The sequence below is a fragment of the Barbatula barbatula genome, assembly GCF_947034865.1.
Source record: "Barbatula barbatula genome assembly, chromosome: 16".
In the NCBI taxonomy this organism is placed as follows: Eukaryota; Metazoa; Chordata; class Actinopteri; order Cypriniformes; family Nemacheilidae; genus Barbatula; species Barbatula barbatula.
Genome location: NC_136779.1, coordinates 7,274,156 through 7,289,775, shown reverse-complemented (window position 1 = coordinate 7,289,775; position 15,620 = coordinate 7,274,156). Strand labels below are relative to the sequence as shown.

The window sequence follows — 15,620 nt, the reverse complement described above, 5'->3', positions numbered from 1 at the left end:
ACAATCTTACGGGTCAGTTCGAAATGCAATGGCAGGGAATGAAAGACTCAACAGACTATGGCAATCTTAATTGAAATAGTTTTCCCTGGACAGCAATGAAATTAATCAGAAATCAAATGGAGAATTTTGCTCTCAGATATATCTGCCGAAGAAAAGGCTCATATGACTTTAATAAGAGAACACAACACAAAAGAACCCAAAAAAAGATATTTGGAAGAATGTTAGTAACTGCCACCCATCCACTTTCAATGGTTTGTGTCCATACGATCGAAATAAATAGATGCCGGCTCTGTTCAGTTACCCACATTCTTCAAAATATCTTCTTTTATGTTCTGCGGAAGAGAGAAAGCCATACAGGTTTAAAATGACAAGTGGATGAGTAAAGGATGACAGAATTGTTATTTTTCGGTAAACTGTAGCTATAACTGCGCAGACAAACAGCAAGAAGTGAGAATTTCGTGAATAAGGTGCAAATTGTAATTACCTCAATTTTCACAGTTGTGTCTGTGCTTAAAATAATGACATAGGCTTAATTGAAATACTTAAAATACAGCACAATTTCTGCGTATTTAGCTGCTGGTTAAACAAATTCCTGCTGGTTAATAAGACTAATGCCAAAATGCCTTGCCCAAAAACAGTTTTTAACAGTTTAGTGAATTCGCCCGCTGAGCGATATCAAATCACCAGACCACCGCTTAAATCAGCGATGCGCAATTCTTGACACGCAAAAGCCCCTTTATCCAAATAGGCAGAGACATGTGTCTGTGCTCAAACATGCATGCTTCAATTAGACAGCCCTGAACTGCCGGTCCACTATGCAAGTAATCCACTTAAACACCCGGAATGAAACGTCCACAGATGTTCGTTCCTTAAAGCAGCTGAGCAGCCAAACGGGGAGGACAGGACAGCAGGCGTGCTGTCTGCGTTCGGATTTAGCCTCCAGAGTTTCTGCCACCTGACACGCTGTTCACCAGCCAACAGAAATTGTTACGTGTGATTTGTTCCATTATCTAGACAAATCCACATTTTATGCCATACCCACAAACTTTGTTGTCACTTTGCATTACGCAGTGTTTCAGTGAAGTCCCTTTAAGGAAAATCCTTTCACTTGGCGGCCATCTTGGCAACAGCTCTGGGCGGCTATGTACCCCAGTCAGGGCAGACGGCATATTTAATTTTACGCTAATGAAAACAAGGCTGTGAATTCTAGACGTACAGTCTGTGTAATGCCCTGCGCTGTGTTGAGCGTTTAGCCGGCGTGACACTAAAAATAAACATTCTGGAGGGGAAAACGCTGTGCAAAGCATTGCTTATGAAAATTAAATGTGACATGGGACGTTAAGACAATATAACTTATTGACCAGAATATCTTTTCCTCACAGTTCTTTTTATGTGTCAAATTAAATATGTTCTGTACCCTGACAAAAATATGTTTTCTATCCAAGCAACGTGCTTCAATTGGAAAAGGCTAATATCTAAAAACAAAGAACAAATCCAACGACAATGGTATCAATGTCACACACAATTCCACTTAATGTGGAGTATAAACTAAAATAATGCTTCAAAAAGGAGTAAAAGGAAAACCCACAGCTGCCATTTTGAGAACTGTTAGTGCTGTGTCAAGGTTGCCTGTGTGGGATGTTTGTATTCATGATAGTAGATTAGTGTATTTATGCATGCTCTAATTAGTATTACTTTTATAATATTGCGGTTGCTCATATGAGTACACGTTCAGAATTCTGCACAGGTCTTTCTTTCTCCACCCACTGGAATAAATACTGTTCAATGTGATGATATACACTTTCTGGGAATCCGAGAGGGCGTTAGCACCTCCCTTAGGCCACACAGAGGGAGAGGAGACTGGATTAACACTCTCTGCTCACATCTGACAGCTCACTGACAATATAATTGTGAAGCGGTTCACCAGAAGAGAGAGAGGTTGATGAAAAAAGTTTTACGAGAGGATAACGTCATCGTTAATATGATTCATTTTGTCAAGTCACATCCCTTAATACCCCATTCAGGCCGTCCAAGATCCAACCCCAGGATTATATATCTATGTCTTTATCGTTTGTCTTCGGCGAATTGCGTCCGACAATCCCTCCTGTCAGACCGTTCTTAGCGTGGAACACGTTGTGTTTATAAATCCCAACACCTCTCGGCTCTGCGTTTTTCTTCTGCACAAGATGTGTCAGGCAAACATACTGTAGCATGCCTTCAAGTGTAACTTTTAATTAACAGAAATAACAGTACATCAATGTACACATCATGAATACAGTCACCTTATATTACGAGGAACCGAGCTTTCAAATTGCCTCCATTCTCTCTTAATAAAGGCAATAAAGGTGATGGAAAACAATTCCCTATCGAGCAAACCGGTTGATATTGGAGGCGCTGTGAACATTAAATTAGAAGTAGGTTATATTACTGCTGCATTTGGACACGGTTCCATACAATTTGTGCATCCAATAAACAGGAAAGATGTGTTACCATGGCAATGATCGGGAACAACAATCTCATTAGCGAGATTGATAAAGGGCCAAATGGAAAAAGGAAAAATAAAAAGAGAAAACGAACAAGAGAATTAACTGTAATAATATGGCTAATATCTCTCCTGATTGCATTTACAGGCTGCTGAGCTGTTGTGAACATTAGCCCGTGTTAAGCCACTTTTGCCTGAGGTACCGACGGTTATTTTAAAAACACTTAAAAACATTATTACATCTGAGCGATGAGGAGGAGTGGGCAGGTCCGTCGGAATAAAAAAGGGCTTGGGGAGAAGTAAACAAAACCTCTGTTAGAAAAAAGCATCTCTTTGTCCATCTGCAGGTTCTCCGTCACAGCCCGTGCCAAACACCCAGATTTACAACTCTTACCCTGAGGAAGGGCAGATATGGAGCGATTTTAGTCTCATTAATTATTCATGCGTAAAACAAGATACACACATGCGTAAACAGTTTCGCATGCATAAAACCTAATTTACGTGCACATAGTATATATTTACATTTACGAAAAGCAATTCACGTGCGTAAAACAAAACTATTTTCTCATAAAGTACGTTTCGCAAACATACAACTGCGCACAAAACTTTCGAAAAGTTAAAATGTACACGTTTGTATTGTTATGCGAATGTACAAATCGTCACACACGTGTGAATCGCCTTGGACGTGTGTGTGTGTGTTTTGAGACTCTCCTGGCAACGCACTTGGGTTGTCGTACTCTTTAGCCAATCAGATTCAAGCTTACCATTCAACCAATCACAACCCACTGAGGGTGCAGGACTCGAGGAAAACGGCTCTGCGCAGCTTTGGTGCAGGCGGCACATATTTTGTTTTGTAGGCTAACGTTACATAGTTTAACCGTTCACGGCGAGTCTGTTTTTATGTTTTTAAACGTTGCTTACGTTACCATTACGATATATGTTTATGTCAGAAAGCCTGCCTTAGGAACTAAAGTGTTTTTAGTGTTTCCCAGACGGACCAGTATTAGTGTAACCTATCAGTAAAGGTTTCATCCTTTGTTCATGTTGCTGCTCCTTTTCCGTAATGTGTTCATTTATTTGCACAATGTTGAAATCAGTATTATGTAAGCTATTGCTGTTTCGAATGTTTACATTGTTTGTATTGTTCCGCTTTAGCGGTTATTTGCGGACGTGATTGCCGCGATGTTTCTAAGCTAACGCTACATGTAGCTGCTACAAACGGGTTTGCACATTACTACTTGTGATAATATATTACCCTAAATATTATTATATGTGGTGTTCATTGTATTAGGGTTCAGGTGGAGATGTAGGTTATACATTTGTACTGTGCATATTTGCATTATAAGCGCTGTTGGCTTTGCTAACAATGTTAGCGATGGTTATTGATAATTTGTAATTGTTATTATTTCTCTTGTTCCTTTGTAGAACAAACCCACATGTTCAATCATAGCGGCAACAGGAATAAATAGGATTGCCAAACAAAGCCGCAATGTCTTCCTTCACTCTTGATTCTTTGACCGGAATCTGGTTCATACTTGGCCACCTCGACCAGTTTAATTCTTAGAGTAGTATAGTTCACTACTTGACAGTTTATGTGGTTGCCAATCCAAAATAATAGAGTTGTTACATGAACATGATTTTGGTTACATGTGGAATAAAGTGTTTTTATCGACTGCAAATCTTCAGTTTCCTCCCATTTTGCGATTCATTGCTGTATCATGTATTTACCTTACCGTGTTTCTATCTGAGGTCAGTAGTATTGTCAAAGATGCTTTGTGTCGTTTTTATTAAAATCTGATAATACTAGTTAACTTTAAATGTAGTAATGTATTAGTATGTGTCTATATAGGCTAATATATCTATCCATTTAATCTGAATTAGTAAAATAATCCCTTCAATGGCGTTTACAGAAGCGAATAAGGAACATAACACGTATGTCTAACTAGACTATATTCATTTACATGAAGAAAGAACTACAAAGTCAGGGGAAACATTAGAGTATTTCAAACTGACTTGACAGAACATATAGTGAAATGAGACCAGGTGGACATCAGCGAAGTAAATTGAGTAATGTATTTTATTTAAAAGTAAAAAATATAATAAATTGTACCCACGAAGCTGCGCAAGCGTGGAACAGATCGTAATGTGATTAACCTGCGGTGAGGGTGATGCGTCATTTCCGTTGTATTTGAGCCAAACTGCACTAAAGTTGCGCAGAGCCGTTTTCCTCGAGTCCTGCACCCTCAGTGGGTTGTGATTGGTTGAATGGTAAGCTTGAATCTGATTGGCTAAAGAGTACGACAACCCAAGTGCGTTGCCAGGAGAGTCTCAAAACACACACACACACGTCCAAGGCGATTCACACGTGTGTTACGATTTGTACATTCGCATAACAATACAAACGTGTACATTTTAACTTTTCGAAAGTTTTGTGCGCAGTTGTATGTTTGCGAAACGTACTTTATGAGAAAATAGTTTTGTTTTACGCACGTGAATTGCTTTTCGTAAATGTAAATATATACCATGTGCACGTAAATTAGGTTTTATGCATGCGAAACTGTTTACGCATGTGTGTATCTTGTTTTACGCATGAATAATTAATGAGACTAAAATCGCTCCATAGGCAGACGAATTCCAAGAAGCTTTGGGCCATTTAACGGATCAGACTGTATGTAAATTAATGACAGATTATTTTATCTGCTGCACCACCCTGTCCTGAATCAGCACCATCTCAGTGCTAAGAAACTGGCAATTATTGCTTCCAAACAGAGTCATCGTGTCTGAAAGAGTTGCATGCGTCAAATTCTTTAGGTCAAGGTATTTAAACACTCCAAGCATGGCAGATCTGGATTCTAATTATACCCCTGAAACGATGGCTTTTCAAACAGCCACTGAACACGCCAAGATGTTTAAAATAGCACAGGTTCGGCAAGACACGCTCTTTCATCTCTCATCATCTTAAAATCTTAAAAGATCTGTATTGTAATGACTTTCAGCATACGCTCAGCCGATCCAGTGCAGATATTCAACACTCTCTTTGTTTTCCTTGCATATGCCTATGGATTAAGCAATAAGACATTAAAGGCTGTGCTTAGTTTCATTGGTGAGGGTTTTGAATCTAAAAGTTGTGCTTAAGAACACCTCATGGTAAAATCACTTGATGACACCAACATTATTTGCCATATTAAAGAAATAGTTCACCCAAAAATACAAATTCTGACATTTATTTACCATCATGTTGCTCAAAACCTTAGTATGGAACACAACAGAACTATGTTTGTGTAAAATTATGTTTGTGTACTGTGCAAATTCATTTTAAACACATACAAATACATGTATACATATTTAGAAAATATTTATATATAAATTATATATTTTTTTTCATTTCCCTCAAATATATGCATGTGTGTGTATGTTTTTATAAATACAAAATGAATATGCACAGTACACAGACATGTAAACACAAACTTTTATTCTGGATGCAATTTGTCGCGATTAATCGTTTGACAGCCCTAAAAAGAACACATTTTGAGAAATGTTTAGAGGTTTTGTGTCCATTTAACGGAAGTCAATGGGGGCTAAAATTGTTTGGATATCAAAATCGTCAAAATATCTTCATTTGTGTTCTGCAGAATAAAGAAAGACATACAAGTTAGAAATAACACGAGTGTGAGTAAAATAATGTTTATTTTTGGGTTAACTATCCCTTTAATATTGAATGTAGGTTGGGGACTATCTGTATTTTACGACTGATCTGAAACAACGAAATAGTTAATCGAAGCTAAATTTGGGTTGTTTTTGTGAGAAAGCTGTTATAATCAATATCCGCACCTGGAGCCTCCTGTGCGACAACTAACAACTGTTGTAGCAAAGAAACAAAAACAAAGATCCGAGTTTCTGTCATTCTAGAAATGCTTAAAGATGTGAAACTGCTGTTTTGTGCAAAAACACACTTCCGCTTAGCCCCTGACACGTTCTCACACACACAGACTCACCTGCAATGTCTGTGCACGCCTGCAACAGTTTCGATGATGAAGCACTCTCCCTCGTTCAGGCAGAAGGCCATCTCCTGACTGTCTTGGCAGGGCTTGAAGAATTCAGAATGTACGGTGGAGGTTGTGGGGGCAACTGCGTGTGAAAGACACAGGAAGGGAACGAGAAACATGAGGGGGAAGAGAGAGAAACAGAAAGAAATTAATCAAGATTACACAAGATTAATCAATTGAATCAAACGGTAGTTCCCATAATGTCCATTCTAGCTGTATTTCTCTATATTATGACATTATTGGTGGTAATTAAATCACACGTTCATGCATGATGGCTTTACAATGACTCAATTGATTACAAATGAGACCCTGTAAAGACTACAAAATGTACATTACTGTATAAATAAAAGACAGGAATTTAATGATACAGGTAGTAAACCTCACATAACGAGAACCGTCTCGGCACAAATCATGCACACGTATTACATGTATGGGCACATACAGTAAAGATTCCATTAAATGGACCTTAATGAGCGGTTTCTGTCCTAAGCTGACATATATCTCTGAATACACCTCACTTTTCTTTAAATAGCTAGAATTCTTTTGTTATATCACAACCACAAACATGTTAGTGGAGGGGTATTTTTGAGAGCATTTGATTGAACAAAATGTAAAGTGCAAGATGACTCATTTCCTGTCTTATTTTATGGAAGACTAATATACATCTATGTACAAAAATATACAGATATACTTATCTGCTAAAAGTTAGTGGTAGGTGGGATGTCTGCTGGTATAAATAACATTATCAATATACACCACGATCAAGTTATAGGGTTATATGGGGTATATCACAACATGCACTCTTAAAAATGCTGAAATGGTCAAAAAAGGGACAAACCCAACCGATTCCTATTTTTCTCCACTCCAACAGCAGCAATGATTCATGTACAAAACAGCACATCATGGGAAGAATGCTGTTTATAGTAGACAGACCAACAAAGCCAGCACCTTTTAATCCTGATCAGAACAGAGCTAGACCAATGAATCTGGTTCCTCTGACCCTTTCCCACTTACTCGACTTCAACACGCATATGGACATCTGCTGTGATGTTAGCAGTCTCTCTGAATACAAAAGCAGGGCCTGCAGCAAGCTGCTATACGCTTAGACAATCATGTCGCCACCGACCACGTCCATAAGTAGAAAACACAATGCATTGAAAGCATTCACGCTTACACGAGCATACAACCCATAATCTCTCAAACATATGACACAAGATGAAATAAAGCAGAGACTTTCATAAACATGGCAAAGACGCCACTGCCCACATGAAGGCTGCATCTGTAGTCTGCAGCTGCCAGCGTGCTTGTGTGGAAGCAAATGGGTAAAAAAAAACCTTCCCAAACCAAATAGCAGCAGACACCCGCAGTAACACAGGAAAGGTCAAATCAATCTGTTGTTCTCACATATTGATGGATAAATCTCTGGCTACTGGTGTGGAAGACGATGACGGATTGGAGAACTGTTGAAATGAGAAAAAGAGAACAAAGACGCTTCGAACGTTCGCAAGAAAGCTGCGATAGATGACTCCATTACGCCGAGTCACGCGTTAGCCAAAAGCGACTACTTAGCGCAGTAAACAATACAATAACAGCGCAGAATTCCTAATCCTAGCCTTCAGATAGCAACAGAGTGCGTTTCTCATAACCTCTCGGTCAAGTGACTAGAAACCGAGGTTTTATGACTTGGCATAAATCATCCCACAGACATTGATCAAATGGCCATTGATCCGCACATTTTGTTGTTAAAACGAAGGATTATGTTGGTAGATTATTAGTCTCATTTTTCTCCAGAGTGGCATTTCCAACCTGACTGGTATACTGCTGCGACCGGCCAGTCGATCAGCAATCAGCAGTGTTTACTGTGTGACCCAGGGCTACTTATGAACCTGATCTCTCTCTGCTACAGCTCCAATATAGGAGATCATAAACCTCCCACATTGAGCCCGTCCGCAGGCGGCCAACATGCTACCGTAATCGCATGGGATAATATGAAAAATAAGAAATTTCCAATATGCAATTTGGGGAGCTTGCGACAGGTTGGCGGAAGAGCTCAATGAGTTAATGGACGTTTCAATCGATGCTTTGGGATTCAGAGCTATTTGCAATCAGCGATCATTGATCAGTTTATTAAATCAAAGGTGGTACATGCACGCAAAGATGGCGACGAGACGCTTTATTCCTTCGCTTGCTATTGGCAGATTATGGAGACGGAACGGAGAGCAAGCACGTGGGCGACGACCCCCACCATCCGGCCTAATTAAGTCTACGGGGTAGTAATGATTTCCTCTAACCACAACGGGTTTGGTGTAAAGACGAAAGTTTTATAGATGCGACACATTCTGATCTCACACCAGCAGATGTTGTACAGAAAATGAATAAAGACGGCAATGTAAACCTAGTGTGAAATACGTTCATTTTTGCTGTTTCCATCATCAGTAGTCGCACAAAAAGCTAGAGCATTCACACCACCTGCGCTGTGAGACACAAGAATGCTCTCTGTACATCAGACGTTAAGGTTCCAGGGGCGGCCAGCTCATGCCTGACATGATAATTGCTCAGCTTCTGGTTACTTAGTGATAAATCCCCCCTCGAGTTATTCCCAAAATGATTTGTCATAACATTGGAATCATCCTGGTTGCTTCAAAATGAGCTGTTTTTTTGAAAGGCAATCTACACAAGTGACTCCCTTGATAAGTTCCATGAAATAGTCTTGTAGCAATTCCAAATTGAATCAGAAATCCCTGTGGGTTTTTCAGGAAAAATTCCACAAAACAAGACGTGTCAACTTTCACTGACACAGAGAAAAAGGTTGTGTTTGCGTGCATGTGCGTAAGGGGTTTACTTTGGGGACAACCTCCTCATCTGGAAAAACGAATCATTAATAAAATAAATGAAAATAATGCTCTGGAAACCATTGGCAGTGTTAGTCTGTTGTTATTTTAATTAGCTGTTTATATAACAGCAGGAGTCTGTGGTATGTACTTATTTAAATAGGTAGGTACAGCAAGTGTCCCCAAAAGGATAGTAAAACCTCAAATCACCTAGAATGCGGGGCCCAGCCAACTGTGAGGAAAACAGTTCTCATAAACATACTAAATATTGTCTTAATGAAAATCTAAATAAGGAAGTGTGGTGGCTTTAAATGTAGAGAATAGAAAATATAATTGCTGAGAAATAAAACTGAATTAAACGAAAACAAGCACAATGTGAGTGTGTTTGTGTACTGGTATTCATCACTGTGTAGGGACAAAGTAATATACAAGTAGATTTTGACCATGTGGGGACATTTATCAGGTAAATGATATTCATTGAAATGTAAGAGTGGAGAAAGGTTTGTGTGATTATTAGGTTTAGGTGTTGGGGTACGGAAAGGGGATATCATAAGCCTGATGTAAAATCAACGGAAGTCTATGGAATGTCCCCATAAAACATGGAATGTGTGTGTTGCCTGAATACGAAGCACACATAATCAACATTCTCAAACTTACCACTTAAAATTTACAAGATGAAAATCAGGTTTAAGGAGCTTTGAAAAGGAGAACAAATCAAAAACGGTTGTTCCCACAGTCAGCACGGCATGAACACAATGCCATGCATTATGTAATGTTGGTACAGTGGCGGTTCAGCAATTCAGCTGTGAAAATAATCAAACAATTTAGACTTCTTAGCATTCTTGCACCCCTTATTTAAAATTCCCCGGTGTTTCCATTCAGCCTCCATTCCCAAGACCCCTAAAGCAGAGCAGATGAAAAGAAGAAGCATTTCAAATATTAAAAAGACATCTCTTGTAACAAATCTACGTCGTTGCGATCCGTGCACATCCATGTGCAAAAACACACGTCATGATGAGGACGGCCATGCGCATTTACATTTGTAACGTTTTTCTAAAAGCCTTCCCTATAATCACCCCGCTCATTAGCGTGCTGATGCGGTAGCTAATCTCTGGAGGGACACCGGAACGAGGAGAGCTCTACTGTGTTGTTTACTGCGCTGCACATCAAACGGTGCATACACACAGAGCGGGAAGGTCTTCTGGGAACCACGGGCTTAGCTTTCCCATCATGCACCACTGCCCACTGCCCTGCTGCTCTCTTTTGAGTGGAGCTGTGAGGCAGGGAGTCCGTTTCTGACCGATGAGAGTTCAGAGCGTGCGAGATATGAACACCACCCATATACTCTGGCTGTGGTTATTGGTGTGTTACATATTTGAATAATGCATGTCCATATATTAGAATAAATTAAGTATAGGATCCGGTCTTCACTAATAAAAAATATAGTTGTTAAGAAAATTTTCATTGGATCCTGGATCTTCGGAATGTTGTTGGCATTTGCTCGGCCAGATTTCAATAAAAATAATTTTTAAATAACTCAACATACCATGCACCTGAATGTAATGTTTTTACAAAATGGTTGTCTCAATGGTTTTTAATTGTTGTGCACCACCAACAGAAAACATAAAGGCAATGTTATGATGTTTACAGGGGCTGCACCTGCGCACTCTAGAGATCTTCAGCTAAAATATCGTCTGAATAACTGTATGGTTTTTATTTAGTTCTTGGAGCTGAATACAGCTAGATTCCACGGCCGCACAAAACAATTGTTTTCATTTACCAGCAGCACTCTTGAGATTGCAAACAAATCTATAGATGAAAGAGAAAACTTTGCATCTCACCATTCAGATACTGCAACTGCTGCAATGATGCATTTTAAAGGGATAGTTTAGCCGTACATTTTATTTCATTATGTACACACCGTCATGTCATTCCAAACTTGTATGACATTCTTTCTTCTGCCGAACACAAAAGAAGAGATTTTGAAGAATGCTGGTAACCAAACATCACTGGTCCCTATTGGCTGAGTAAAATTTCTTCTTTTGTGGTCCACAGAAGGAACAGTCATGACATGAGGAGTCATGAAAAAAGAATATATTTTGAAGATTCTTCAGAAAAAGTCATTCAGGTTTCCATTTTTGTTAATTATTACTATTTTTTAATTTATATTTATAAATTGATGGTGCGTATTTTGTGAAACTTACTCCACACAGGTCATGACTCATGACACACCCTTGGGATCAACCACATGCTCGCCTTTGATGGACCCCGCACCTTTCCTGTCACCACTCACACCCACCCACTGCTGCATGCCATCACGGACAAATGGAGGTTATCGTGGGGCGCGTGCATAAAATTGCATGCCTTTACTGTCGACCGGACGCCGGGCTCCAAGTGCTTCTGCTTATTGACGGCTCATGATGACAGTGCACATAGACATCTGTCACACAGTAACAGCATGCCCTGTCCTTCAACGGCCAGGCTGACAGGCCCTTAGGGCACCTTGCTCTGATCCGAACTCCCGGCCTTTGTTTGGGTCTTTCCAATGCACATGGGCCAAGAACAAGCACAAAGCTTGCACCGGGAGACGCGAACAAATAGAGATAAATGAAGGCCGTCGAAGAGAGCCTGACACGCAGAGTGGTTATTTGATTCAGCGAGTATATAGATCTATTAATGCCTTTAGTTACGCGAGTGGATTTTTACAGTGTCCTTTGCGCATTTTCATTATGCTAAACAAGTTAAAAGCTTTCACCTCTGAATTACGGTGCAGATTTAAAAGATGATTTACTTACAGACAGAATGGAGGCAGAAAGAACTACAGGGCCTTGCTTTTGTGAGATGCGACGCCACCGGCAGTCATTTTTGGACACTGATGTGGGACGTTTTAATCTGCTCACGGAACCATGAAATGAACATTTTCATTCCTTTTTTAAGTGGACCGTCTGACCATTTTTCATTTAGATATTCTTGCAGTTTAGAAGCAGAAAATGACAGCATGTTTGAGGCAAGCAAAACCACAGCAATTCACATAATGGATCGGCGCGCCAGCGCAGCAACTTCAGACATCAGGCGATTGAAGTTTTAGACATAAACAGTGATTTTTCGAGCTGCGCATGCATCAATTTCACCAGAACGGATCTTCAGGCTTGTTTCGAGGTAAGAGGTCTAAAGTAGCTTATTTATTGAAGTGGGACAAATGAGGCAGAACACTAAGGGATAAAATCATAGGAATTGTACTACAACACAGCATATACCACAACATGAAACAATCAACTGTATACAGTTACTGTATATACTATTTTTGCATTAAATTAACAATACTCAAACCAGATAAAAGCCTACCATATATAAATAACATACACAAGTATAGTTGCTTAACATTAATGTTTCAGCTAGGCTCTCTTAAATCCACTAAAGATAAATCTTAATGCGGTATAGAAATACATTTGAGAAATGTTTTTCTAACTTTGTGGTATGGGGAGGGCCTTTTTCTATTTCTTACTTATTGGATCAGCACATTGGCTCACTAATGACAAAAAATTATTAAATACGGAACAATAAGCACATACTGTCTGGGTTGGGTAATTGGGTGTACACATTGCAGTAGAGCATAAATTACATCTGTAAGTGTACTATATTTAAAACCAAAGTTACAAAGTGCTTTACAACTATAACATGGCCATATTTGAAAAAGCGAGCGGAAGTGGATCTGTTGCTAAGTTAAGAAAAGTTGAAAGTGTCTAGACAGATGTCTTCCCCTGAGAGAAAAAAGAAGTAATCATTAAATTCCCCTGTGAGCAGAAGACATAGAAACGTAAAACAGATTAATGCCAGAATCGAGAGCCATTACCGCCATGAACAGAAAAAAATCAGTCAGAATAAATTGGGGAAAAGCTACAATCTGGAGGTAAGGTGAACAGACTTGTCTCAGCACTTCCTCTAGAAACAATGACAGTCAGGATTGAACAAAGTGTGTCTGACTAAATTAAACTGACGATTAAGACGAAACTAGTGGCCTGCAGGAGTTAAATAAGACTCCAGTCGTTTACTGTCACCGTGACGACGTTGTAAAAAGCCACAGTGTTTCTCAGTGTAGGAAAATCTACAGAACAATTTACGATACAAAATACAAACAAATATCACAAATGGAATTCATTTCAAGTGTATCCATCAGTGAAACGCAGCTGCTTCAAGTGCATATAGCTGTAGCGTGGCAATATTGACAAAAAAGTCAGACTAAAGGCGCTGTGATTTGCTCTTTACCCTGTTATTCTGTCTTTAATGCGCGCCTTTCATGATCGCAAGCCAACAGGCCGGCAAATAGGCCTTATGCAGACAGACTAGTGAAAATGAATGAACTAATTACGAAGTTAACAACTCATCCACTTGGACATCACCACTAATACTCACATCATTAAATGACATTAGAATTACTTCAAATGAAACACAAAGTGATCTTTGAGTGAACAAGGTTAAGACTCAACTAGGTTGTGATCGCTGGGGTAGTCACAGACACAAAAAAATTAAAGGGACAGTTCACAAAAAGATTCTGTCATCATTTACTCACCCTTGAGTATCAAATCTGAATACATTGCATGATATTTTAACCAGAGAGTTCTTCGTCAGCATATTATTCAGAGAGTTCCAGAGACCCACCATATAAGAAAAATTACAATGGTAGTGAAAAGTGCCCCAGAACTTTCCAACATTCTTCAAAATATCTTCTTTTGTGTTCAACAGAACAAAGAAGTCAATGGTGGGCAAGAACACTTTGGTTAAATGCATTCTTCCAAATAACTTTCATCAGAACAAAATGTATACAGACTTGGAACAACTTGAGGATGAGTAAATGAAGACAGATTTTTTATTTTTGGGTGAACTGCTCCTTTAATGACAAAAGTGACAAAATAATAACTGAATAGTTCATTAATATACAAAAAAGAACTGTTAGTGTACAGCTGTGGTCCATCAAACACCATTGATCAAAACACAACATCTGTGATGTACCGACAGGGAAGGGATCTAAGTGGTTTTAGCACGACAGTAATTAAGCAAGATGTCTCGCACGCATTAGTAGATTATAAAAGGGGAATGATGTTCTTTCACATTGTCTGCTGTGATAGTCCATAAATGACTTTAAACGCCACTGCTTGAAAAAAAATATTATTAAGCCTTCCATTTGTAACCAGGAAGCCATTCACAAATGTCTTCCAAAGCGCATGACAAGAACAACAAATGGTGTGACTAATGTGGAGGTAGAGATTGGAATTATAGTCATCCATCTAAAACGCAGACCTGCTATGCGTTTTATTAAAGAAAAAGATGAACAACGTTGTAATTTAATGGGCTACAAAAGCTTCTAAAATACTTAAATTGTTTGATGAGAATAGTTGTCCTCCTGGTGGTGGTTTTGACTATTGACACACAAAAATAACACAAATATGGACCGAGACTTTCCATCCACCCTCTTGTCATTTCAAACATGTATGGTTTTCTTTTTTCGTCAGAACACAAAAGAACATATTTTGAAGAGTGTTGGTAACCGGACAATGTTTGATTTGTGTCTATACAATAGAAGCGAATGGAAACAACCATTGATCGGTTACCAAAATTCCTCAAAATATTTTCTTTTGTGTTTGCAGAAGAAAAAGTCATAAATGGCAAGTGAGTAAATTAATTTGACATTTTTAGTGAACTATCCCATTACATAGGCGGTTTTACAACATAGATAAAAAGCCAAAAAACACAAGTTTTGATTTCCTGGGGACTTTAAATAATGCACAAAAAGACAAATGAATGTGTTGAGATCTACAGTACACCTAAGTGGTATCCGATTCTCTCTCTGTGTCAAACAAAAGCCATTAATTGATATTTTATAGTGTATTATTCTAGCGGCGCATAGAGATCCTGCGGCAGGAACAGGAGCAGTAAAATATTCCCGAAATCTGGATTACACACCATTGTCTTTTACGAGTTCTCTCTGCACATGGCAAAAAAAGACCCTTTAGCCTCCCAAAGTCCCCTGATGTACTGCAGATTTGGACAGTTATTCATCATTTGATCTGCTCAAATCGCTCTGCCTCCCACACTCTCAAAACGTCAAACTGATTCATGTATTCATTATCCACTCCGGAGGATGCATGCCTAAGCTCATACTCTCTCTTGGCCTCTGTATCTTGCTATTCTTATTTCTCGTCTTCTACCTCCTCCATCTTTCTCCGTCTCTCTCGAGCTCAGCTACTTTATGTTTCTGCTAGC

The 15,620-nt window shown here is 39.1% G+C and overlaps 1 protein-coding gene across 1 annotated transcript in view; it reads right to left on the bottom strand.

Moving 5' to 3' along the window:
* Positions 1–15,620, bottom strand: part of nrg3b (neuregulin 3b) — a 124,174-nt gene that overhangs the window by 44,645 nt on the left and 63,909 nt on the right. The window contains exon 2 of the mRNA XM_079475787.1: positions 6,478–6,610. Coding sequence (XP_079331913.1) covers positions 6,478–6,610 — 133 coding nt within the window. The remainder of the gene's footprint in view (positions 1–6,477; positions 6,611–15,620) is intronic.